The 27,230-nt window shown below is 43.4% G+C and overlaps 1 protein-coding gene across 1 annotated transcript in view; it reads right to left on the bottom strand.

The window, feature by feature from the left end:
- Nucleotides 1–27,230, bottom strand: part of LOC142217287 (uncharacterized) — a 97,007-nt gene that overhangs the window by 63,001 nt on the left and 6,776 nt on the right. Inside the window, 7 exon segments of the mRNA XM_075285480.1 lie at nucleotides 539–1,198; nucleotides 1,283–1,672; nucleotides 3,660–4,401; nucleotides 10,190–11,637; nucleotides 15,742–16,224; nucleotides 23,588–24,031; nucleotides 25,715–26,458. Coding sequence (XP_075141581.1) covers nucleotides 539–1,198; nucleotides 1,283–1,672; nucleotides 3,660–4,401; nucleotides 10,190–11,637; nucleotides 15,742–16,224; nucleotides 23,588–24,031; nucleotides 25,715–26,458 — 4,911 coding nt within the window.

Below are 27,230 nucleotides of genomic sequence, written 5' to 3' on the forward strand. Positions count from 1 at the left end.
AATAGCAAGAAACAAAAAGGCACCTCAAGTAGTCACTATTGTCCTAGTCGTAGCTCTGCGGCCTCTTCTGACTCCACCAGACATGTCAGCGACCATTCCCAGGTGATATTATTAGGAGTAGACACAGAAAGACACAAGGACAAAGGTACAACTAAGTATATTAAAGAGAGTGAGAAGTTTATTGGAAGTCATTGCCCCGAGCAGGAAATAATAGGAAATAGAATAATTGGTTCATCAATTTAGATACAATGTCTGGTATAATAAGGAATCCCTGAGGGGACACAAGGACCATGGAGGCGACTTCTTAGCATCAGGCAATTTGACTTTACACTTAAAATATGGTTTTAGAATGACAAAATTCAAGCAAAGTCCATGTTTGTTACATCTATCAGAAATGTACATCTGATGATCCAGGTGAATTTGGTTTTACCAATGTCTATTATAACATTAAAAAATATATATATAAAATGTGAATTTTTTTTTTTTTTTTTAAATCAAATAAACTCTACTATGTGGCTCCTCTGATGTCTAAGAAGACTTGATTTCTGAGAAAAAGAATTGCCACATTCTGTACATGAATATGGCTTCTCCCCTGTGTGAGTTCTCTCATGTAAAAAAAGAACTGATTTCTGAGAAAAACAGTTGCCACATTCTGAACATAAATATATCTTCTCCCCTGTGTGAGTTCTCTCATGTATAACAAGATGTAATTTCCGAGAAAAACATTTTCCACATTCTGTACATGAATATGGCTTCTCTCCTGTGTGAGTTCTCTCATGTGCAACAAGTTGTGATTTATTGGCAAAATATTTGCCACATTCTGAACATAAATATATCTTCTCCCCTGTGTGAGTTCTCTCATGTACTACAAGATGTGATTTTTGAGAAAAACACTTGCCACATTCTGTACATGAATATGGCTTCTCCCCTGTGTGAGTTCTCTCATGTACAACAAGATGTGATTTATTGGCAAAATATTTGCCACATTCTGAACATAAATATATCTTCTCCCCTGTGTGAGTTCTCTCATGTATAACAAGATGTAATTTCCGAGAAAAACATTTTCCACATTCTGTACATGAATATGGCTTCTCTCCTGTGTGAGTTCTCTCATGTGCAACAAGTTGTGATTTCTGAGAAAAACGTTTGCCACATTCTGTACATAAATATCGCTTCTCTCCTGTGCGAGTTCTCTCATGTACAACACGATGTGATTTATTGGCAAAATATTTGCCACATTCTGAATATAAATATATCTTCTCCCCTGTGTGAGTTCTCTGATGTGCAACAAGATTTTTTTTCCGAGAAAAACATTTTCCACATTCTGTACATGAATATGGCTTCTCTCCTGTGTGAGTTCTCTCATGTGCAACAAGACGTGATTTCTTGGCAAAATATTTGCCACATTCTGCACATAAATATATCTTCTTCCTGATGTGAGTTCTTTGATGTTCGGTTTCTCTTCTGTGGCTTTCATTCTGCTTAACAGTCTGGGATGACTCAGAAGATTGGACGTATCTAATAGGATCAGATGATACATATTTGCTGTGAAGGGCTGAGGGTGTATCTGGGATAATGCCAGGCTCCTCATATGTAGATTGGGTAATACCGTGATCATCTGCTGTAATATCAGAAGATATCGGATGTCTCTCTGAGCTCCAGGTACAGTCATCTGCAAAGAAAAACTGAAATTATTATGTTTGAATGATCTATCCGTACAATTACAGTGAGACTTCTTGAAAAGATCACCTCTGAGAAGACAATATTTTCAGTTTTCCATGCTAACCAGCTCCTCCCTAGATCACTTTTCATGCAATTTTGGGTGGTGGTGGGGGGGTCTCACAGATATTTATTTTATGATTGGGTATCTAGAGCAAATATTGGTAATTATAGTAATTGGCTGATAAAAGAGAGCAGTAGAATTAACTGTTTAAATGATATACAGCGCCGACGCCCAAATGCTTTCACCAGCACCAGTCACAAAGCCAGATGGACTTGTGCTGAATTTGGGACACACGTTATCACCACAGGAACTGGTACAAGAAATTAATGCTCCCAGATCAGAAGTCAAACCAGAACCCCCAATAAAATTACAAGGCAGATCAGAACCAGGAGGATAAATCAGAAGAGGCAACGTCCAAGCCAAAAGTCAGTCCAAGAAGAAACGTCAGAGGCAAAATCAAAAGATAAGTGGAATTCCAGTAATAAGCCAAAGGTGAATATAAAGCCGGACAACACAAACAATCAGGATATGGAAAACACACGAAGTGCAACCGAATAGCAGGAGGAAGAGGGTTTAATTATTCCTCCTTAGCTTCTCATTGGATAAACCTAAAAGAACCCTGAATGCTACAAAAGCCTCAGAAATCGAAACGGTAACCTTAAAGCAACAGCAGCAAAATTGATTCCGGACAGTTTTACTGTATAGATATTTTATAACACTTTCATATAAAATAAAACATTCATATTACAAGACATAGAGCAGATGACACTTCTGCTTCATAAACCAGTCCGTTCCATGGATATTGTCCGTCTCACACACTCCCTGACAAGCAGAATGCTCATGGATGTGGAGCGGCCAGATTATTATATTATAATCTACTGGATTTATCTACAAAACATCTGCTTTAGAACGGAGACAAAAACTACATTGGTCAAACTAGAATTCTCCATAACTGCTTGTGGCGGCCATCACTAATATGTGGGCACTGGGGAACCTGAAGAATTTGGAGCGGTGTCCTGTACGTTACATGGGGGTCTGTTCCTGGTAGATCACCAATCTCAGGCTACATATAAAGTATATTTCATACCGATATGATGATGATATTGATGACCGGCCTCAATCGTAATGTAGAGAATCTCCCAAAGACTGCAGTACAGTTGGGCTAATAAAAATAAAACATTTAAAAAATGTAAAAAAAAAATAAAAAAATCAAAGTTCATTGGGCCTTATACTGATCAAAGCAATAGACATTCCCCAAAATGGTTTTGGATTTTTGTTTAGAGGTTTCACTGTAAATAAAACTATATATATTTGGTATCACTGGAATCGCACGGAAACAGAGAATACAGAGGAGCTGTCACTGTGGCTGCACAGCAAACGCCGTTACAACAAAGTCCATATGAAAGTCACACTAATGCAGTTTTTCTCCAATTCCACCCCATTCTGTATTTTCCGGCTTCCCAGCACATTGCACAGAATAATAAATGGCTCCATTATGAAGAACAATTTGTCCCACAAAGATTAAGCTCTCACATGGCTCTGTGGATGAAGAATAGAAAAGTTATGGAGAGTGGAAGGCGGGGAGCCAAAAAACAAAAATTTGGAAAATGCCGCATCAGGAAGGGGTTAAGCATAGGGAATGTCGTACAGGTAAATGACATTGTTTATTCTATGCCTTGTCCTGTAATGCCCGGTGTGGGCGAGTGTTCTGGTTAGATGGACCCCTGTACACACACACTTCCCTCACATTATATTCGGCAGGGTACATCCACTATCCAGCCCATCACTGAGCAGACCAGCACACCAGATATCACTGATCAGGAGCCCGGGCACATTTACACAAGGCTGAGGGATTTATAGGCAGGACAAATAGACAAAGATCTGCGACCAGTAACAGATAGGAAAGGCAATGAAAGAAAAGACTTTTGGCTCTCACCATTCTGGAGGTCATCGCTACCAGCGCCTTGTCCTCCTTCCCAAGTGGACTCCTCCAGTGCTCCTTCTGCCTCCTTAGGTCTCGCTCTTTCCTCAGTGTTATTTGCACCCATGTAAGAAGACTGTTCTCTTGGGGCCTGGACACCGGCTTCAGCACCCCCATAATACTGAGGTGACCATGTATATTGTAGATGTTGCTGTTCTAACTCAATATGTGGCAGGTTCCAGTCCCATTGCTCATCATCTAGTGAGGCCATTGGTCCAAGGCAATCCGTTCCTTCCTCTTCAGCTTGTTCAGTACCTTGTGTTTCCCTTGCCAATGTCAGGTCACAGCCCCAAGCCCTCCACTTCTCTGAGGTGACCGTGCAATACTGAGGTGACCGTGCATATTGCACATGTGGCTGTTCTAACCCAATGTGTGGCAGGTTCCAGTCCCATTGCTCATCATCTAGTGTGGACTTTGGTCCAAGACAGTCCGTTCCTTCCTCTTCAGGTTGCCCAGTACCTTGTGTTTCCTTTGCCAATATCTCAGCACAGTCCCAAGCCCTCCACTTGTCCACCTCTGTAGCCTCCATTCCAAGCATGGTCACGATCTCCTGGTAGAAGACTTCAGCTGTGCCTGTAGACTTCATCCTGGTCCTCTCTGGTCTTCTCGTCTTGTCTGGACTCTGCCTGGTGATCCTTGATGTGTCGCCTCCTCTGCAGTAGATCCAGGCTTTCAGACCTTCCTCTAGCTGATCCCTCTATGGGCGTGTAGGGGTGTGCAAAATAAAGAAGCTGGACAACTTCCTTATTAGCCCGGGATCTCCTGAACCCAAATGTTCAGAGGTCCATGAAGTCCTTCCCTCCCCCAGCACACTGCAGAGAGTTCTGGTTCTGTCCTGTCTGCCGGGGGAGGGGTTATTTTGTAGTCCCTGCAAAGCCCAGCAATGCAAGGGTCCATTCACACAGGTGAGGAATTTGGTGTGGAATCTCAGCGCTAAAAAAAAAAGCCTCCCATTGCTCGCAGAAAAAGGAACCCATTGAAGTCAATGGGAGGCTTTTTTTTTCAGCCTGGAAAATTCAGCGCCAAATAAATCGCCAATTTCCTCCGTGTGAATGGAACCTTACACCCCCGACCCCTTTATGCAGATGAGGCTTTATTATACCTGAGCAATATGTTATTATTATGAATTAATATTAATAAAAACTGTTTGGTTTTTTTTGCCTGATTTATCAATTACTTTCAGGTCTTATTCACACAGTCAGTATTTGGTCGGGGATTTGGTGCCATAACCAGGTATGAGTGTAAACACAGGACAGGTGTAAATCTTTCCACTATACTTTACTTCTGTGCAGTCTCCGCTCCTGGTTTTGGCACACCATCACTGCAATGCAAATCACTGACCATGTGAACAAGGTCTTAGCCAGGGCTAGCCAAATCCCCATCTGACTATATGAAGTAGCCGCCATTGTGGTGCTCAGGATACGGTGGGGATCTCTCACTACTGGTCTTGTAGACAAGGCGCGGCCTCATTACATATTCCGCTGTGTGAATGGTCGGATAGAGCTGCATTTATTGTTGCATTTATCTCATTGGTTAATGTGTGTATTAGGCTGATGCTTCACGTTGCGAAAAAGTAACTTATTTTGTAGATGGAGCAAATAGGATTTATAAAAAAGTCTATGATATAATAATAGCTGCAGATTTACCTGCACAGCACATGAATTTATATTGTCAGATCGAACCCGTGTCAGTAAATCTTATCACTTCTATGTGCAGGTATCAGCCCCACCCCCGATAATCTGCAATCACTTGTATAAAGTCGCCCCCAGTACTTTCTACAGCTATACATTCTACATCTCCAGAATGAGCGCTGCTCCCTATACTATTACTATATCCCGGGCCGGCTCCAGGTTTTTATGGGCCCTTGGGCGACAGAGCCTCAGCGGGCCCCCTTGTAAAGGAGGTGGGGGAGTCGAGACACTGTGCGTCGCAGATGAAGCGAGTGACGTCATGCAGGAGTGTGGCGTCACCAACGCCATACCTCCCAATCTTTTAAAGAGTAGAAAGAGGGGCAAAATGTGCGGCGCGCTCTGCGCGCCGTGGCAAATTTAGCTCCACCCACTTTTATGTTGATTCCACCCATTCTCATTCATTTATTATGTGCTCCCACACAGTATAATCCTCCTACAGTCACCTGTAAATTATATGCCCCCCCTCCATCTCTCCCCCAGTTTCATATACACCCTTCCTCTGCCCCCAGTTTCATGTCCCCCCTCCATCTCTGTCCCCAGTTTCATCACGTTCTCCCCCTTCATCTGCCCACAGTTTAATGTCCCCCGTCTCTGCCCCAGTGTCATGCCGTTCCCCCCTCCCCTTCATTTGCCCCTTCAGTTTCATTGGGCCCCCTCCATCTCTGTCCCCAGTTTCATGCCGTTCTCTCCCCACCCCCTTCCCCAGTGTCATGCCGTTCCCCCCCCCTTCATTTGCCCCCTCAGTTTCATTGGGCCCCCTCCATCTCTGTCCCCAGTTCCATGCTGTTCTCCCCCCCTCCATCTGCCCCAGTGTCATGCTGTTCTCCCCCCCTCCATCTGCCCCAGTGTCATGCTGTTCCCCCCTCCCCTTCATTTGCCCCCCAGTTTCTTTGGGCCCCCTCCATCTCTGTCCCCAGTTTCATGCCGTTCTCTCCCCACCCCCTTCATCTTCTCCAGTGTCATGCCATTCCCCCCTCCCCTTCATTTGCCCCCCAGTTTCATGGGCCCCCTTCATTATGTTTCACCTTAATATGTAATACAAAACAAACACTTACATCACTCACCTTCTATCACTCACCTTCCCTCGTTCCCCCGACGCTCCTCTCTCTCTCCCTCCAATCACATACGCGATGCAGGAGCTGTGAGATCAGCTCCTGCTTAGCTCCGGACCGGCTTACATGTGTAGGCGTGATGCGATGACGTCATCACGCCTACACACGCAAGCCGGGGCCGGAGCTTTAAAGCAGGAGCTGATCTCACAGCTCCTGCATCGCGTATGTATTTCAGCTCATCGGCGGACAGACGCCGATGAGCTGAAATTGTGACAGGCAAGTGCCGGGGGGCCCCCAGAGGCTTTGTGGGCCCCAGCACTTGCCCGACTATGCCGTGCGCTGACGCCGGCCCTGACTATATCATAGACGGGCCGGCTGCCATTAGATTGTCAGGTCGTCTCTAAAAAAATTAACTAAGTTGACATTGCCAAAATTGAAAAAAACTCAAAAAATTTTCAATTTTTAATGCAGCAGAATGTGTGATCAGACCGGGCTTAGTCTATAATCAGAGGGAAGTGCAACGGTCTACAAAACCAGTAGTCAGAGACCCCACCGTATCCTGAGCCGCACAATGGCGGCTACTTCTTATAGTCAGAGGGTGATTTTCTCTTGATGGCTGACAGTGATTGGTGATAATATCAGTAATAGTGAGAATGGGAGACCTGCCGGTATTGGTATCGCTCATGTATCTGTATGAAGGGGATGTAACATGGCCGGGCTTTACAGGGCTCCATTACATGAATCTTCTTGGTGGACAGGACAGAGCTAGAAGTCCACCGTGTGCTGGAGGACGGAGACGACTTCTTGGACTGACCTTCACCTTTAGTTCAGGAGATCTCATGCTGATTGTCCGGGCGCTTAATTCTGCTTTCCCTTACACACCTATAGGCTGAAGGAGGTGTGAAAAGACAAAAAGCATCGGTGGAGCTCAGTATAGTTAGATATAATAAATTCTAGACAGAGAGGTAGAAAAAAAAAAAGCTCTGTTATGTAGTGTCCACTGTGTTAGGCTGCCTTCACATGGAGTAACGCTCCGCTCATTCTGACACGCAAACATGTGTCAGAGTGAGCGGAGTAAAACAGAATCCCATTGACTTCAATGGGTTCTGCCTTACGCGCGCTATCTGTTGAAATTAATGGGAGGCTTTTGACTTCAATGTTTAGCGCACATAAGACAGAACCCATTGAAGTCAATGGGATTCTTTTACTCCGCTCACTCTGACACGTGTTTACGTGTCAGAATGAGCGGAGCGTTACTCCGTGTGAAGGCAGCCTTACAGTGGCTATTATGGCTTGTGCCAGGTCACCATTTCATTATCATTTTAACAAGGTTTTTGTTTTACCATTAAGTGTTACACTGTGATGTGAGTGTTCACCCTTTCAGTGCAAAATTTAACCACAAAATAAAAAAATAAAAAAAAACACCACCACCCCCCCTTACAGTGTATTCTAGTCTACTATACACTGTCCGGTTCCCCTTTCAATGTTATATTTAATCTTCTTGATAAGTTATTTTTTGAATAGTGTTTTTGCTAACAAATTCTGAATTGAACTGTTTTCATGCAAAAAATAAATAAAAATATATCAATCACACATTGTGCTGTACACTTAGGGTAAGTTCACACGGATATGGCCTCAAAATCCTGACCAAAAAGAAATCAATGGGAGCCGGTCAGTTCTTTTTTCCGGCAGCCATTTGTTCCGGCTCCCGGAAAAAAGAAGTAACATGCTCATTCTTTCAGGTGGATTTGCCTCGCTACACCGGCATTCAGTCAGTTATCTGTATTTTAGTCTGCAACATGAGGCGGCCTCCGCCTCAGGTTCCGGACCGAAAAACTCCATGTGAACTTACCCTAATACATTTTGGTTAGTTCAGCCTTTCAGTGCCAGATATCGATTCTTTACAAGATTTGTTAGGGCTAGTTCACACGTGAGTATAAGGGGAGGTTTTTGACAGCGGATTTCGCGTCCAAAACCTCCCCTTATAATGGTGGTCTATGGAGACCGCCGGGCTTCTGTTCTCCGCTAGCGGCGAGCTGCTGCTAGCGGAGAAAAGAAAGGACATGTCCTTTCTTCAGGCGGAAGCCGCGCTGTCTCAGTCACGCGGCTTCCGCCCCCCGCAGCTCCCTCCTATGTCGGCTCATTCATTTGAGCCGACAGCAGAGGGTTAAGCCGCGACAGCGATGGTCGCGGCGGGCGGGTTTTGACAAGAGAGAGACGCGGCTCGCCGCGTCTCTCTCTGTGTCAAAACCCGCGCGGGCAGTTCACGTGTGAACTAGCCCTTAGAGTTTCAAAAAACAATGTTACAATTATCATGTGTTACTATTATGGAAACATTGTAGTAAAGTGACTAAAAGAAAACAAGGTGGGGTACAGGATAAATTTGGAGGAGGAAACACCTATGCTCTGCTCTTGCAAATTTAAACAATGAGAACTGGGGTGGCAACAGCAACACTACATCTTGGCAGTGATCATAGGATTGTTGTATTTCCTTAGAGTATAGATGAAGCTTTTGATTATTTTTCTTGCTCTTCTCAGTCACAGCAGGATACGGGGGGGGGGGGGGGAGTATTTAGTCAGTCACCAATTTCCTAAGTTCTCCCACTTAAAATGATAAGGTCAGCCTGTAACTGACATCATATGTAGACCTCAACTGCGAGAGACAAAATGAGAAAACAAATCCAGAAAATCACACTGTCTGATTTGGAAAGAATTTATTTGCAAATTATAGTGGAAAATAAGTGTTTGGTTACCTACAAAGAAGCAAACAGCTCTCAAAGACTTGTGACTTCTCCTTTAAGAGGCTCCTCCACTCATTACCTGTAGTAATGGCTCCTGTATATAAAAAGTCACCTGTCCACAACCTCAAACAGTCACACTCCAAACTCCACTATGGTAAAGACCAAAGAGACCAGAAACAAAATGTCAGCCCTGCACCAGGCTGGGAAGACTGAATCTGCAATAGGCAAGCAGCTTGGTGTGAAAAAGAAAATCAACTGTGGGAGCAAGAATTAGAAAATGGAAGACATACAAGACCCCTGATAATCTCCCTCGATCTTGGGCTCCACATAAGATCTTGCCCCCTGGGGTCAAAATGATCACAAGAGCGTTGAGCAAAAATCCCAGAACCACATGGGGGGCCTAGTGAATGACCTGCAGAGAGCTGGGACCAACATAACAAAAGCTAACATCAGTAACACACTACAATGCCAGGTACTCAGATCCTGCAGTGCCAGACGTGTCCCCCTGCTTAAGCCAGTACATGTCCGGGCCCCTCTGACGTTTGCTAGAGAGCATTTGGATGATCCAGAAGAGTATCGGGAGAATGGTACATGGTCGGATGAAACAGATCCCAGATTAGATCACAGAAAGACACAAGGACAAAGGTACAACTAAGAATATTAAAGAAAGTGAAAAGTTTATTGGAAGTCATTGCCCCGAGCAGGAAATAATAGGAAATAGAATAATTGGTTCATCAATTTAGATACAATGTCTGGTATAATAAGGAATCCCTGAGGGGACACGAGGACCATGGAGAGGACCTCTTAAAAGTCAGAAATGCACATCGGATGATCCAGGTGAATTTTCCTTTACTAATATCTAATACAACATTTACAAAAAAAATAAAAATTATATAAAATGTGAACATTTTTTAAAAAACCCATCAAAATAATTAGACTTTATTTTGCTTCAATTCTTTGATATTTAAAAAGATTTGATTTCTAAGTAACACATTTGTCACATTCTGTTCATCAAAGTGTTTTTTCCCTCTATGAGTTCTTAGATGTGCATAGAGATTTGATAACTGAGAAAAACATCTGGCACATATTGCACATGAATATGGCTTCTCCCTTGTGTGAGTTCTCTCATGTGTGACAAGAGCTGATTTCTGAGAAAAACGTTTTCCACATTCTGTACATGAATATGGCTTCTCCCCTCTATGAGTTCTTTGATGTGTATGAAGATTTGATAACTGAGAAAAACGTTTTCCACATTTTGTACATGAATATGGCTTCTCCCCTGTGTGACTTTTCTTATGACTAACAAGACCTGATTTCTGAGAAAAACACTTGCCACATTCTGTACATGAATACAACTTCCCTTTGTGAAGTTTCAGATGAGTATCAAGACCTGATTTCCGAGAAAAACATTTGCCACATTTTGAACATGAATATGGCTTCTCCCCTCTGTGACTCTTCTCATGACTATTAAGATTTACTTTCTTACCAAAACGTTTTCCACATTCTGAACATGAATATGGCTTCTCCCCTGCGTGAATTTTCTCATGACTAACAAGACTTGATTTCTTACCAAAACGTTTTCCACATTCTGAACATGAATATGGCTTCTCCCCTGCGTGAATTTTCTCATGACTAACAAGACTTGATTTCTTACCAAAACGTTTTCCACATTCTGAACATAAATATGACTTTTTCCCTGTGTGAGTTCTTTGATGTTTGGTTTCTCTTCTGTGACTTTCATTCTGATTAACAATCTGTGATGACTCTGCACATGAATATGGCTTCTCCCCTTTATGAATTCTGTGATGTGTAACAAGATTTGATTTTTGAGAAAAACGTTTGCCACATTCTGTACATGAATATGGCTTCTTCCCTGTGTGAGTTCTCTTATGTTGAACAAGATATGCTTTCCGAAAAAAACATTTGCCACATTCTGTACATGAATATGGCTTCTCCCTTGTGTGAGTTTTCTCATGTAAAGCAAGTCCTGATTTGTGAGAAAAACAGTTGCCACATTCTGCACATGAATATGGCTTCTCCCCTGTGTGAGTTCTCTTATGTTCAGCAAGACTTGATTTCCGAGAAAAACATTTTCCACATTCTGTACATGAATATGGCTTCTCCCCTGTGTGAGTTCTCTTATGTTCAGCAAGAATTGATTTCCGAGAAAAACATTTTCCACATTCTGCACATGAATATGGCTTCTCTCTTGTGTGAGTTCTTTGATGTTCATTTTCTCTTCTGTGGCTTTCATTCTGCTTAACAGTCTGTGATGACTCAGAAGATTGGACGTTTCTAATAGGATCAGATGATACATATTCGCTGTGAAGGGCTGAGGGTGTATCTGGGATAATGCCAGGCTCTTCATATGTAGATTGGGTAATACCGTGACCATCTGCTGTAATATCAGAAGATATCGGATGTCTCTCTGAGCTCCAGGTACAGTCATCTGCAAAGAAAAAAGCTGAGTTTATTATGTTGAATGAATGATTTATCCTAACAAATACAGAGAGAACATGTTTGCTTTGAGAAGACGGTTCCTTTACCAAGATAACATTTTCTGTCACATGTTTTCAGTCTTCCATGCTAACCAGCTCCTCCCTACATCACTTTTCATGCAGTTTTGGGTGGGGGTCTCACAGATATTTATTTTATGATTTGGTCTCTAGAGCAAATATTGGAAATTACAGTAATTGGCTGATAAAAGAGAGCAGTAGAATTAACTGTTTAAATGATATCCAGTGCCGACACCCAAATGCTTTCACCAGTGCCAGTCACAAAGCCAGATGGACTTGTGCTGAATTTGGGACACACGTTATCACCACAGAAACTGGTAGAAGAAATAAATGCTCCCAGATCAGAAGTCAAACCAGAACCCCCAATAAAATTACAAGGCAGATCAGAACCAGGAGGATAAATCAGAAGAGGCAACGTCCAAGCCAAAAGTCAGTCCAAGAAGAAACGTCAGAGCCAAAATCAAAAGACAAGCTGATTTCCAGTAAGAATCGAAAAGGACAATATAGAGCAGTCCAGCACAAACGATCAGGATATGGAAGACACACTAGGTGTATCCACATAGCAGGCACCTGGCTGAGGAGGAAGAAGGTTTAACCCCATATCACCGAAGGAATTTTCCAATCATTCTTAACTCCCCCCCCCCCCCCTCCATACACCATAACTTTACTTTTCCGCTCTCAGAACCATATAAAGTCTCAAATGTTTGCTGGACAAATTTGCTGGGAAGCTGCAAAAAAATAAAATTAAATTCAGAATAGGGTGGATTTGAAGAAAAAGTGCATTTGTGAGATTTTCTTATGGGCTTTGTTTTTACAGCGTTCACTGTTCAGCCAAAATGACCTGTCCCCTGTATTTTATGTTTCAGGACGATTCTGTGGACACCAAATTTATATGGTTTTATTTACATTTTAAACCCTTAAAAATCTAAAACTGTGCAAAAATGTTTTTTTTTTGTTTCTCGAAGGGTTTTTTTTTTTTGTGGGACCAGGTGTGTTTTCTCAGTTCTACCATTTTTGAAAATTGTTATTGCTTTGAGCAGAGAAAAAAAATGGCGGTTTGGCAATTTTGATTCCTTTTTTCCTGCTATGGTATTTACCGTAGGGAAAAAATATTTTTATAGATTTGTAGAGCAGGCATTTTCGGACGCAGGGATACCTAATGTGTAGATGTTTTACAGTATTTAAGGGGGGGAGGAGGCGGTTTGAACTTTTTATATTTTTGGAACCATAGGGGTCTGATCACTAATGCAATGCATTCCAAAAAAAAGGGCCCTTTTATTGCTCAATCTAGAGGAGGAAGGTGCCATTTTCAGATCATCCACCATTGCAAGCACCAAAAGCAAAAATATGGGTGGCAACAGCAACACTACTAGTCTTGGCTGTGTTGCCAGTAGCTGCAGAGAAAAATATCCCTCCTAGCCCAAGTCTTTCTTTTCTATATGAGCTGAGTGAGCACAATGTTTCTTAGATGTAGTAGTGGAAGACTTGTCTGTTAATGGAGGCAGTAGGGGCTGTGGGCGTGAAACTGGTAGTTTTGCTTGTAGGGGCACTAGGTGAAAATCTGAGGAGGAAGTTGTGAGGGGATAGAGGATTCACATTCCCATGAGGAGTAAAAAAAAGAAAGTTAAAAGGTAATGAAATTTCTAATCAGAACATGATTTTACTGTAGATAGCACTGGCAGGGGTCAGGCTGACATCAGCATAAGGGGGGGGTTCGTTGAAATAGTAAAGCTGTGTTCACACAGGGAGTTTTGGACCAGATTTTGACGCAGAGGCCGCCTCAGAATCCATTCCACAAAACGGCTAGCTGCGACTGGTTGCTGGTGCAGTGCCCAAATTAATGGGCCTAGTTGGGAGGGAGGTGTCGTGCCGCAGACACTGAATGGAAACCACATCAAGAAAGGGCATGTCGCTTCTTTTTTCCACAAGCGTTTTTGAAATAGGAATCCATTCAATTCAATGGGAGGCGGTTCTTTAAGCCACATTTTGAGACAGATTCCGCCTCAAAATCCAGTCCAAAAATCCAAGTGTGAAGCCGGCTTAACAATTCCATCCGATGTGTAGCCCCATCATTTAAAAAAGACTGCCTGGGCCAGGTCTAAGGCGAGTTTGGGTTGTGATGGTGGTGGCTGGCAGACACATTTCCATCACTATCGGTGTCGACGGCAGCAGGTGCACATGGTCATCTATCGTATGGGAATTTGTTTTGAATATTACCAAATGAAAAATCAATGACAAGGTGCAAGATCTGCAAGCAGAAACAATGCTAGGTTTGTTCAGAAAAAACGCAACGTGTGCCCAGTCATCCCACTGGTCTTCAACTTTAAGACATACTTGGCCAAGTTACTAACATTGCAGTCACCAATGTACCACCGCCTAGTACATCCACCAAGTCTCACCAACTGATGTTAGACACAAAGTCATGATCAAGAATACCTATTTCTCTATTAATATTGCCATGTGGACCTCTCCTTGGAAATGTTTTTGAGGGAAATGATGCAAAACACAATCGATGAGTGGAGCAGAAATTATAGGCAATAACGGTACAGCCTACGGGGTTAATCTTAGTGTCAGTGGCCACATCCGGAAATGCAGCAAAGCCAGGGGCTAATACTGACACTGCCCTGGTAGATCGCCAGATATTTGGTATTTGTATTGTTGTATTATAGAGCAAACACCCAACACTAATGCCCACAATCAGTGGGAGATGCTCTATATTACTATTGGAGCTGGTCATAGACCAGCCTCAATACTAACATTCCTATGACAAGCCAAGGCTCCCGCGTGGCACAGGAATAGGTTGGCTCCCACAAGCTCGCCCTCCGGGAGCTGGCCTGCTGCCGTACAGGTACCAGAGATGGCTTCTTAACTTTCTGGGGGAAGGGAGGGGGTTAACAAAGGTAGTAATGAGTGATGGAGGGCATTAGCCGTTAAGGCTTGTGGCCGCTCTTGCAGAGCGATTGCAATAGCCATCAGGTCTCCTGTACAGTGGAGAGATGATAGCTATGGCAACCGCCAACTGCATGAGCAGCCGCCGTCTTTAAGACCCGGCATCTACCATATTGAAATGGCAGATGTCAGGAAGGGTCTGGCGTGTAGGGACATGATAATTAAGTACAGGCGCCGCAGGCTTTCTTCTAACTTGCCTGCCCCGCCTGTACCACTCCATCTCACTGTCTCTCCTTTGTCTGCTATTATCGTACCTCCTTTGTTTCGCAGCAACGGGACAAACTAGGAAGCAAACTGGTACAGGCGCTGCAGGCTTATGTGCTTGCGCCGCCTATACCCTACTTCCTACACTACAATAAGATGCACCCCCATTTTCCTCCCATATTTGGGGAAAAAAAATTGTGTCTTATAGTCCAAAAAATACGGTAAGTGTAATTAAAACTGTATAACTTTGGCATCTCTGGAATTGTACTGAAACATAGAATACAGAGGACATGTCATTTTGGTTATGCAGCGAGCGCCATATAAACAGGGCCCATAAGAAAGTCACACTAATGCAGTTTTTCTCCAATTCCACCCCATTCTGAATATTTTTTCAGCTTCCCAGCACATTGTACAGAATAATAAATGGCTCCATTATGAAGGACAATTTGTCCCACAAAGATTAAGCCCTCACATGGCTCTGTGGACGAAGAATAGAAAAAAGTTATGGAGTTTGGAAGGGGAAGGGGGACGATGTCAAAAATAAAAATTGGAAAATGCCGCCATCAGGAAGGGGTTAAGCATAGGGAATGTCGTACAAGTAAATGACATTGTTTATTCTATGCCTTGTCCTCTAATGTCCGGTGTGGGCGAGCAATCTGGTTAGATGGACCCCTGTACACACACACTTCCCTCACATTATATTCGGCAGGGTACGTCCACTATCCAGCCCATCACTCAGCAGACCAGCACACCAGATATCACTGATCAGGAGCCCGGGCACATTTACACAAGGCTGAGGGATTTATAGGCAGGACAAATAGACAAAGATCTGCGACCAGTAACAGATAGGAAAGGCAATGAAAGAAAAGACTTTTGGCTCTCACCATTCTGGAGGTCATCGCTACCAGCGCCTTGTCCTCCTTCCCAAGTGGACTCCTCCAGTGCTCCTTCTGGCTCCTTAGGTCTCGTTCTTTCCTCAGTGTTATTTGCACCCATGTAAGAAGACTGTTCTCTTGGGGCCTGGAGACCGGCTTCAGCACCCCCATAATACTGAGGTGACCGTGCATATTGTATATGTGGCCGTTCTAACTGAATGTATGGCAGGTTCCAGTCCCATTCCTCATCATCTATTGTGGGCTTTGGTGCAAGACAGTCCGTTCCTTCCTCTTCAGCTTGCCCAGTACCTTGTGTTTCCCTTGCCAATATCTCAGCACAGTCGCAAGCCCTCCACTTGTCCTCCTCTGTAGCCTCCATTCCAAGCATGGTCACAATCTCCTGGTAGAAGACTTCAGCTCTGCCTGTAGAAGTCATCCTGGTCCTCTCTGGTCTTCTCTTCTTGTCTGGTGATCCTTGATGTATCGCCTCCTCTGCAGTAGATCCAGGCTTTCAGGCCTTCCTCTAGCTGATCCCTCTATGGGTGTGTAGGGGTGTGCAAAATAAAGAAGCTGGACAACTTCCTTATTAGCCCGGGATCTCCTGAACCCAAATGTTCAAAGGTCCAAGAAGAACTCCCCTCCCCCAGCACACTGCAGAGAGTTCTGGCTCTGTCCTGTCTGCCAGGGGGGTTATTTAGTAGCCCCTGCAAAGTCCTTGGTTTTTTTATTCTGATTTACCAATTACTTTCAGGTCTTATTCACACAGTCAGTATTTGGTCGGGGATTTGGTGCCAAAACCAGGTATGAGTGTAAACACAGGACAGGTGTAAATCTTCCCACTATACTTTACCTCTGTGCAGTCTCCGCTCCTGGTTTTGGCACACAATCACTGCAATGCAAATCACTGACCATGTGAACAAGGCCTTAGCCAGGGCTAGCCAAATCCCCATCTGACTATATGAAGAAGCCGCCATTCTGGTGCTCAGGATACGGCGGGGATCTCTCACTACTGGTCTTGTAGACAAGGCGCGGCCTCATTACATAATCTGCTGTGTGTACGAGGGAGCACAGGGCGTCTTTATTGCAGGTCCGGGTGAACTTTTTAGTTATTCCATTTTGGGGAATGTCTTTTGTTTTGATCACTTTTTATTAAAATATTTTATCAGTTGCAAAATAATGAAAAATGTCAGTCTGAGAGTTTTGATTTTTTGTTTCTCACTGCGGCGTTTACCATACGGGAAAAATATAAAAAACATAGCGGGCGTTTGTAGACACAGGGATACGTAATGTGCATGCGCTTCACTGTAAGACTTTTCTTTTATATGTATTCTAGTGAGAGGGGATGATTTGAACTTTTAGGATTTTTTTGTGTTTTTTTTTTTTTAACTTTAATTTTTTTAAACTATTAATAGCCCCTCCCCCAGGGGACTAGAGCCTTTAATTATTTGATTGCAAGTCCCATAGACGACAATACAACTGTACAGGCTGCCTCATGCTGAGTTCACACAGAGTCTTTTGGACTGGATTTTGACGCAGACCTGCTCCAGATTCCGGCTCCAAAAAACAACTCTCATTGACTTCAATGGGAGCCGTTCACTTCTCTTTTTTCCGCTAGTGTTTTTTCACTTGCCCACTTTTCCCACCTCCCGACTAGGCCCATTCATTTGGGTATAATCCGGAGCAGAATCCTGCGACTGGATGCCGGTGCACTGCCACAGGAGGCGTTTTTGGAGCCAGATTTTGCGTCAAAATCCGGACTAAAAAACTCTGCATGAACTTACCCTAAGGCTGAGGCCCCACGTTGCGGAAACGCAGCTTTTTTTTGTTGCAGAATTTGTTCTCTATTGCTTTTTCAGCCAAAGCTACAGATGGCTACAAAATGAATGGAAACCATATAGGAAGCGCTGATACGTCTCCCTTCTGCTCAATCCACTTCTGGCTTTGGCTTAAAAAACCGCAACAAAATTTGCAGCAAAAAAATCTTCATTTCCTCCTCGTCAGGGGTGGATCCAGGGCTGGGCGAGCCGGGCAGCCGACCGGGGCCCCGCGCCCAGCGGGGCTCCGCGGCAGGGCCCGGACCTAACAAAACGCAGGTCGGGTCGGTCGGCAGGGCAATTGCCGAGGGCCCCAGCACTTGCAGGGGCCCCCTGTCGGTCCTCTATCAGTAGCTGCAGCTCCCTGCGCTGGCTGCTCTCTATTAGCCAATGCTGCAGTTACACAGTGTGCATATACTTTCCCTGTTAGGAAGTATATATGTGAAGCACACTGTGTACCTGCAGCATCAGCTAATAGAGAGCAGCCAGCGCAGGGAGCTGCAGCTACTGATAGAGGGCGCTCCACTCAGCGCTCTCAGGAAGCTCACCCCCCTTCTCTGGCTGCCCTCTGTCAACCAATGAGAGGGTGAGGACAGCCCAGGAGGCGGAGCTTATCTCTATACAGAAGATCCCTGCCATCCTGCATCCTGCACACATGAGAGGGAGAAGAGGAAGCTTCAGCAAAGTGAAAGTAAAGAGAGAACACACAGGTACAGGCTGGAGGGGGAGGGGGGTTACTATACCTATTACTGTCAGGCATTTGGAGTTATTCATTTAGTTTTGGTAACTCCATGTGCCTCATATTAATAGCAACTAACCCCATCATGTCCTTCACATTAACCCCCTGTGTACTTCACCATAAGGGTTACTGATGTGTGAGATATATGGGGTACTAATCATGAAGATACTTCATTATTACCTCCATGTCTCTCACATATCAGTAACTCTTATGTGAGGCACACAGGGGGTTAATGTGAGGGACATGATAGGGTTAATTGATATTAATATGAGGCACATGGAGTATCTTAGGGGGCGTTTACACTACTGTCAGTGTCCGCTGCTAATGTCGTTCAAAATCTTGCACTAGCTGTGTCCGTGACATTCTGCATTCATTTAAAGGGGCTCTATCAGCAAAATTCTGCTAATAGAGCCGCACATAACGGGACCGGGGGTGAATATAGCATTTACGGCGCCTGAATAACCTTTTTAAAGGTTATTCACGCATATGTGGGGCTCTATTAGCAGAATTTTGCTGATAGAGCCCCTTTAAATGGACATCGGGTGCATTGTTTTACACTCTGTGTCTGTCCTAAAGATGTCCGACTTTTTCAACGGACAGAAAAAACCTACATGTCGGGTTTTTGTAAGTAGGGCCCCACCACAGTCAATTGTCCAGGGCCCTGCAAACCTGGATCCGCCACTGCTCCTTGTGGAACCTCGGCCTTAGGGACATTTGCTCCATAGTTATATTGCAACGATGAGCTTTACTTGAAAATAAAAATAAAAAACTGCAGCAAAATCTCCAACAAAAATTGCTGCATTTCGGCAATGTGGGGCCTCAGCCGCCCAGACTGCGAGCTCCTCTAAGACCAACTAACACATCTCATACAATGGATTTGGTTGTGTTGAGTGCGATTCTGTGGTTGAATATATTGTCAGGTTCTTGAAGCAGCCTCAGTTTCTGGACCAAAAAAACGGGTAGCCGTGACTGGATGCTGGAGCAGTGCACTGGCATCCAATCACGTGCTCTGCCCCAGATTAGGCCCAATGAATGGGCTTAGCCGGGAGGAGGGCGTGTCTTCAGGTGGATTGGCAAGGCAAAGAATGAGCATGTCCATTCTTCTTTCGGGAGCCGGAACAAAGACCTAACTGGCTCCCATGGATTTCAGTGGAAGCCGTCTTTTTGGTCAGGATTTTGAGGCGAATACGGTCTCAAAATCCTGAAAAAAATACCCCGTGTGCACTCAGCCTTAAAGGGGTCTCCCATGTACATAATCATATCTATATTTGTAGATAATTAAAAGTTAAACATTTTTGCATATATTGTAATTTTAAATTCAGCAAAGTTTTAAAGATTTTCTGTAACTTTCTTAGTGGTGACGGTCTGTTGTCTTGATCGGTTGCCAATGGTTATGACCACAAATGCAGAAACTTTCTATGGTCTGGGACTTGTCAGTAACCCAGCTATGATTTTCTTATTGTCACCGGGTTATCAGGCAGGGACACTACATGTATCAGAAGATATCCCGGCCACAAGAAAGAAACCATGGCTGATTTTCTGACCTTAGAAAGTTCCTGCATTCATGGATGTATCCACTGGCAACCGATCAAGACAACAAGACTGTCACCACAAGATATTTAGAGAAAATCTTTAAAACTCTGCAAATTGTTTAATTAATTATATTTGCAAAAATGTTTAAAACTTTTAACTATCTACAAATTTAAAAATAATTATGTACATGGGAGACCCCTTTAATGTGTGGATTGTGCATTTACTTTTTAGCACCATTTCACTGTCTTTCACTGAGGCCTTGGCCAAGGACAGGTGTGGCCGGACGTCCACCAGAAGAAAATAATGGCGCTGCCACCTGGGAGACACCAGAGAACTAGGACAGGTGTTTTGTTTTTTCTCTTCACTTCCCCTGGCCTAAATAAAAACAATAAATGTGTTCTAGTCGGCTAGTCATTGTCCGGGTCCCCTTTCAGTGCTATATCTCATCTTGTTAAAAACATTGTTCAAACAAAATGTATGAAAAGAAAAATACAGAAAAACAGTTTTCATACAAATAATCCAAGCTATGACACAGTGTGCTGTACGCTAACACATTTTGGTTTGTTCAGCTTTTCAATGCCAAATGCCTTTATTTTTTAGTTGAAAAACAATATGATAATTATCTATCACTATTATGGAAACATTGCAGTAAATTGAGTGAAAAAAAGACAAGAAACAGGATAAATTTTGAGATAGAAATGCCTGCGCTACTCTCGTACTATCCACCTTTTCAAGTACAAACAATAAGAATGTGGATGGCAACAGCAACACTACTTCTTGGCGGTGCCATCAGTGATCACAGGGATGTTGTATTTTCTTAGAATAAAGATGAAGCTGGGTTGATATTTTAAGTGGAAATTCCCACAGTCCAAAAATACAAGACCAAGTGCTAGGACTGCTGTTGGTGTAGGCTCAGTTCCAAAATCAGGCAGGACCAATTACTCTTCTCACCTGACCACTTCCCCCCACGTTTACAAGAACAAGTCATTGCTTCTGCTGTCCTTCCTGTCATGGCTGAAATATAACATAATGCTGCAACGTATTGTGTAACTGTAAGCAAACATACAGGAGTGTCTGACTGATTTCTGGAAAGGCCACAACCTCTTCAGACAATTCTCCTTCCCTGCCCCAGTCGGACCTTCTTTAAGGCTGACATAGTATGCAGAAGCCTTAATAAATTTTCCCAAATGTGTAATATTGAATGCTGATGGGGGAAGGGGGATAAAAACACAGGAGAAGAGATGACTATTAGAGATGAGCGAACACTAAAATGTTCGAGGTTCGAAATTCGATTCGAACAGCCGCTCACTGTTCGAGTGTTCGAATGGGTTTCGAACCCCATTATAGTCTATGGGGAACATATACTTGTTAAGGGGGAAACCCAAATTCGTGTCTGGAGGGTCACCAAGTCCACTATCACACCCCAGGAAATGATACCAACACCCTGGAATGACACTGGGACAGCAGGGGAAGCATGTCTGGGGGCATAAAAGTCACTTTATTTCATGGAAATCCCTGTCAGTTTGCGATTTTCGCAAGCTAACTTTTCCCCATAGAAATGCATTGGCCAGTGCTGATTGGCCAGAGTACGAAACTCGACCAATCAGCGCTGGCTCTGCTGGAGGAGGCGGAGTCTAAGATCGCTCCACACCAGTCTCCATTCAGGTCTGACCTTAGACTCCGCCTCCTCCGGCAGAGCCAGCGCTGATTGGCCGAAGGCTGGCCAATGCATTCCTATGCGAATGCAGAGACTTAGCAGTGCTGAGTCAGTTTTGCTCAACTACACATCTGATGCACACTCGGCACTGCTACATCAGATGTAGCAATCTGATGTAGCAGAGCCGAGGGTGCACTAGAACCCCTGTGCAAACTCAGTTCACGCTAATAGAATGCATTGGCCAGCGCTGATTGGCCAATGCATTCTATTAGCCCGATGAAGTAGAGCTGAATGTGTGTGTTAAGCACACACATTCAGCACTGCTTCATCACGCCAATACAATGCATTAGCCAGTGCTGATTGGCCAGAGTACGGAATTCGGCCAATCAGCGCTGGCTCTGCTGGAGGAGGCGGAGTCTAAGGTCGGACCTGAATGGAGACTGGTGTGGAGCGATCTTAGACTCCGCCTCCTCCAGCATAGCCAGCGCTGATTGGCCGAATTCCGTACTCTGGCCAATCAGCGCTGGCCAATGCATTCTATTAGCCCGATGAAGTAGAGCTGAATGTGTGTGCTTAGCACACACATTCAGCTCTACTTCATCGGGCTAATAGAATGCATTGGCCAATCAGCGCTGGCCAATGCATTCTATTAGCTTGATGAAGCAGAGTGTGCACAAGGGTTCAAGCGCACCCTCGGCTCTGATGTAGCAGAGCCGAGGGTGCACAAGGGTTCAAGTGCACCCTCGGCTCTCCTACATCAGAGCCGAGGGTGCGCTTGAACCCTTGTGCAGCCTCGGCTCTGCTACATCAGAGCCGAGGGTGCGCTTGAACCCTTGTGCACACTCTGCTTCATCAAGCTAATAGAATGCATTGGCCAGCACTGATTGGCCAGAGTACGGAATTCGGCCAATCAGCGCTGGCCAATGCATCCCTATGGGAAAAAGTTTATCTCACAAAAATCACAATTACACACCCGATAGAGCCCCAAAAAGTTATTTTTAATAACATTCCCCCCTAAATAAAGGTTATCCCTAGCTATCCCTGCCTGTACAGCTATCCCTGTCTCATAGTCACAAAGTTCACATTCTCATATGACCCGGATTTGAAATCCACTATTCGTCTAAAATGGAGGTCACCTGATTTCGGCAGCCAATGACTTTTTCCAATTTTTTTCAATGCCCCCGGTTTCGTAGTTCCTGTCCCACCTCCCCTGCGCTGTTATTGGTGCAAAAAAGGCGCCAGGGAAGGTGGGAGGGGAATCGAATTTTGGCGCACTTTACCACGCGGTGTTCGATTCGATTCGAACATGGCGAACACCCTGATATCCGATCGAACATGTGTTCGATAGAACACTGTTCGCTCATCTCTAATGACTATCCTCAGAGAATCTTATATTATGGACTCTCTGACATCACAGGCCCCACAGACTAATGTCACCCATACTATACAATACCCTATAAATCTAGTGGTAAAATAAGTCACACCCATATAATAGAGATGGAGTCAGGACGAGCCAGACATTGCAGACGAGAGCGGACAGGAACAGAAGTATCGAGAAATACTGGAAGATTGTGATTGGTTACATTAACCCCAGAAGATCAAATAGCAAGAAACAAAAAGGCACCTCAAGTAGTCACTATTGTCCTAGTCGTAGCTCTGCGGCCTCTTCTGACTCCACCAGACATGTCAGCGACCATTCCCAGGTGATATTATTAGGAGTAGACACAGAAAGACACAAGGACAAAGGTACAACTAAGTATATTAAAGAGAGTGAGAAGTTTATTGGAAGTCATTGCCCCGAGCAGGAAATAATAGGAAATAGAATAATTGGTTCATCAATTTAGATACATTGTCTGGTATAATAAGGAATCCCTGAGGGGACACGAGGACCATGGAGAGGACTTCTTAAAAGTCGGAAATGCACATCTGATGATCCAGGTGAATTTTCCTTTACTAATGTCTAATACAACATTTACAAAAAAAAAATTATATAAAATGTGAAAAATTTAAAAAAAACCATCAAAATAATTAGACTTTATTTTGTTTCAATTCTTCGATATTTAAAAAGATTTGATATCTAAGTAACGCATTTGTCACATTCTGTTCATCAAAGTGGTTTCTTCCCTCTATGAGTTCTTAGATGTGCATAGAGATTTGATAACTGAGAAAAACATCTGGCACATATTGCACATGAATATGGTTTCTCCCCTGTGTGAGTTCTCTCATGTGTAACAAGAGCTGATTTCTGAGAAAAACGTTTTCCACATTCTGTACATGAATATGGCTTCTCCCCTGTGTGACTTTTCTTATGACTAACAAGACCTGATTTCTGAGAAAAACACTTGCCACATTCTGTACATGAATACAACTTCCCTTTGTGAAGTTTCAGATGAGTAACAAGACCTGATTTTCGAGAAAAACATTTGCCACATTTTGAACATGAATATGGCTTCTCCCCTCTGTGACTCTTCTCATGACTATTAAGATTTACTTTCCTACCAAAACGTTTTCCACATTCTGAACATGAATATGGCTACTCCCCCGCGTGAATTTTCTCTACTTTTTTGGTAGAGTTGGAAGGGACCTCAAGGGCCATCGGGTCCAACCCCCTGCGAGTGCAGGTTTTCCTAAATCATCCCAGCTATATGTTTATCCAGATTCCGCTTGAAGATTTCCATTGATGGAGCGCCCACCACCTCCCGTGGCAGCCTATTCCACTCTCTCACTACCCTCACTGTCAGAAAGTTTTTCCTAATGTCTAATCTGTATCTCTTTCCCTTTAGTTTCATCCCATTGCTTCTTGTACTTCCTTGTGCTAATGAGAATAGGGGAGATCCCTCTGCACTGTGACTACCTTTCAGATATTTGTAGACTGCTATTAAATCTCCCCTCAGCCTTCTCTTCTGCAAACTAAACAATCCCAGTTCTTTTAGCCGCTCCTCATAGGACATGGTTTGCAGACCTTCCACCATTTTGGTTGCTCTTCTCTGGACTTGCTCCAATATATCGATGTCTTTCTTGAATTGAGGCGCCCAGAACTGTACACAGTATTCCAGGTGTGGTCTGACCAGGGAAGAGTACAGCGGAATAATGACCTCTCTTCATCTAGATTCAATGCTTGTCTTAATACATCCCAGAATTTTATTCGCCTTTTTTGCAGCAGCACCGCACTGTTGGCTCATGTTGAATTTGTGATCTACTATTATGCCCAAGTCCTTTTCCCCTATGCTATCACTTAGTTCTATTCCTCCCATACGATATATGTTTTTTACATTTCTGTTACCCAGATGTAGAACTTTGCATTTGTCCCTGTTAAATCCCATTTTGTTCGCCTCAGCCCATTGTTCCAGTGTGTCTAAGTCCTTTTGAATACACTCTCTCTCCTCTCTAGTGTTGGCTATTCCTCCTATCTTCGTATCATCTGGAAATTTTATGAGTTCCCCAATAATTCCATCGTCCAGATCATTTATAAAGTTATTAAAAAGTACTGGGCCCAGAACAGAGCCCTGCGGCACCCCGCTTTTGACTTTCTTCCAGTTCGATGTGTAGCCATTTAGTATTACTCGTTGTGCCCGATCATTAAGCCAGTTGTGAATCCACCTAACTGATTTTTTGTCAAAGCCATACTTAATCATTTTTTCAATAAGAAGGTTATGTGATACTTTATCAAATGCCTTACTGAAGTCAAGATATACTATGTCCACGGCATTCCCTTGGTCCAACCATTCAGTGATTTTGTTGTAGAAGGAAATCAGGTTAGTCTGACAAGATTTATTGGTCATAAAGCCGTGCTGGCTCTGGTTAATTAATGCCTTCCCATCCAGGTACCGAAGTAAATGTTCCTTGACAATTTGCTCAAAGATTTTTCCTGCTATCGAGGTCAGACTTACCGGCCTGTAATTTCCTGGATCGTCCCTTTTCCCCTTTTTGTAGATGGGGACAACATTTGCCCTTTTCCAATCTAAAGGGACCACTCCTGTTTCCCATGACTTACCGAAGATTATAGCAAGGGGTTCTGTTATTTCCTCTGCTATCTCTTTCAGGACTCTAGGGTGTAAATCATCTGGTCCTGGGGACTTGGTTTCCTGTAACTTGGCTAAGTGCTCTCTTACCAGACCTTCGCTTATAGTCAGCTTGGAGTCCTCCTTCCCCTCATCTCCATAACCATTAATGTCGATATTTCCATTAGTTTCTTGGGAGAAGACGGATACAAAATATGAATTTAGTAGCTCCACCTGCTGTTCTCATGACTAACAAGACTTGATTTCTTACCAAAACGTTTTCCACATTCTGAACATGAATATGGCTTCTCCCCTGCGTGAATTTTCTCATGACTAACAAGACTTGATTTCTTATCAAAACGTTTTCCACATTCTGAACATAAATATGACTTCTCCCCTGTGTGAGTTCTTTGATGTTTGGTTTCTCTTCTGTGACTTTCATTCTGATTAACAATCTGTGATGACTCTGCACATGAATATGGCTTCTCCCCTTTATGAATTCTGTGATGTGTAACAAGATTTGATTTTTGAGAAAAACATTTGCCACATTCTGTACATGAATATGGCTTCTTCCCTGTGTGAGTTCTCTTATGTTCAGCAAGAACTGATTTCCGAGAAAAACATTTGCCACATTCTGTACATGAATATGGCTTCTCCCCTGTGTGAGTTCTCTTATGTTCAGCAAGATTTGATTTCCGAGAAAAACATTTTCCACATTCTGCACATAAATATATCTTCTCCCCTGTGTGAGTTCTTTGATGTTCGGTTTCTCTATTGTGGCTTTCATTCTGCTTAACAGTCTGGGATGACTCAGAAGATTGGACGTATCTAATAGGATCAGATGATACATATTTGCTGTGAAGGGCTGAGGGTGTATCTGGGATAATGCCAGGCTCCTCATATGTAGATTGGGTAATACCGTGATCATCTGCTGTAATATCAGAAGATATCGGATGTCTCTCTGAGCTCCAGGTACAGTCATCTGCAAAGAAAAAAAGCTGAATTTATTATGTTGAATGAATGATTTATCCTAACAAATACAGAGAGAACATGTTTGCTTTGAGAAGACGGTTCCTTTACCAAGATAACATTTTCTGTCACATATTTTCAGTTTTCCATGTTAACTATCTTCTCCCTACAAGATCACTTTCTATGCAGTTTTAGGGGGGGTCTCACAGAGGGTTCATTTATGATTGGGTCTCTAGAGCAAATATTGACAACGTCCAAGCCAAAAGTCAGTCCAAGAAGAAACGTCAGAGCCAAAAACAAAAGACAAGCTGATTTCCAGTAAGAATCCAAAAGGACAATATAGAGCAGTACAACACAAATGATCAGGATATGGAAGACACACTAGGTGTATCCACATAGCAGGCACCTGGCTGAGGAGGAAGAAGGTTTAACCCCATATCACTGAAGGAATTTTTCAATCATTCTTAACCCCCCCTCCTCCCAACACCATAACTTTATTTTTTCCGCTCTCAGAACCATATGAGGTCTGAAATGTTTGCTGGACCAATTTGCTGGGAAGCTGCAAAAAAAATTAAATAAAATAAAATTCAGAATAGGGTGGATTTGAAGAAAAAGTGCATTTGTGAGATTTTCTTACGGCTTTGTTTTTACAGCGTTCACTGTGCAGCCAAAATGACACGTCCCCTGTATTCTATGTTTCGGGACGATTCTGAGGACACCAAATTTATATGGTTTCATTTACATTTTAAGCCCTTAAAAATCTAAAACTGTGCAAAAATGTTTTT

This window comes from Leptodactylus fuscus, chromosome 8 (assembly GCF_031893055.1).
Source record: "Leptodactylus fuscus isolate aLepFus1 chromosome 8, aLepFus1.hap2, whole genome shotgun sequence".
Lineage (NCBI taxonomy): Eukaryota > Metazoa > Chordata > Amphibia > Anura > Leptodactylidae > Leptodactylus > Leptodactylus fuscus.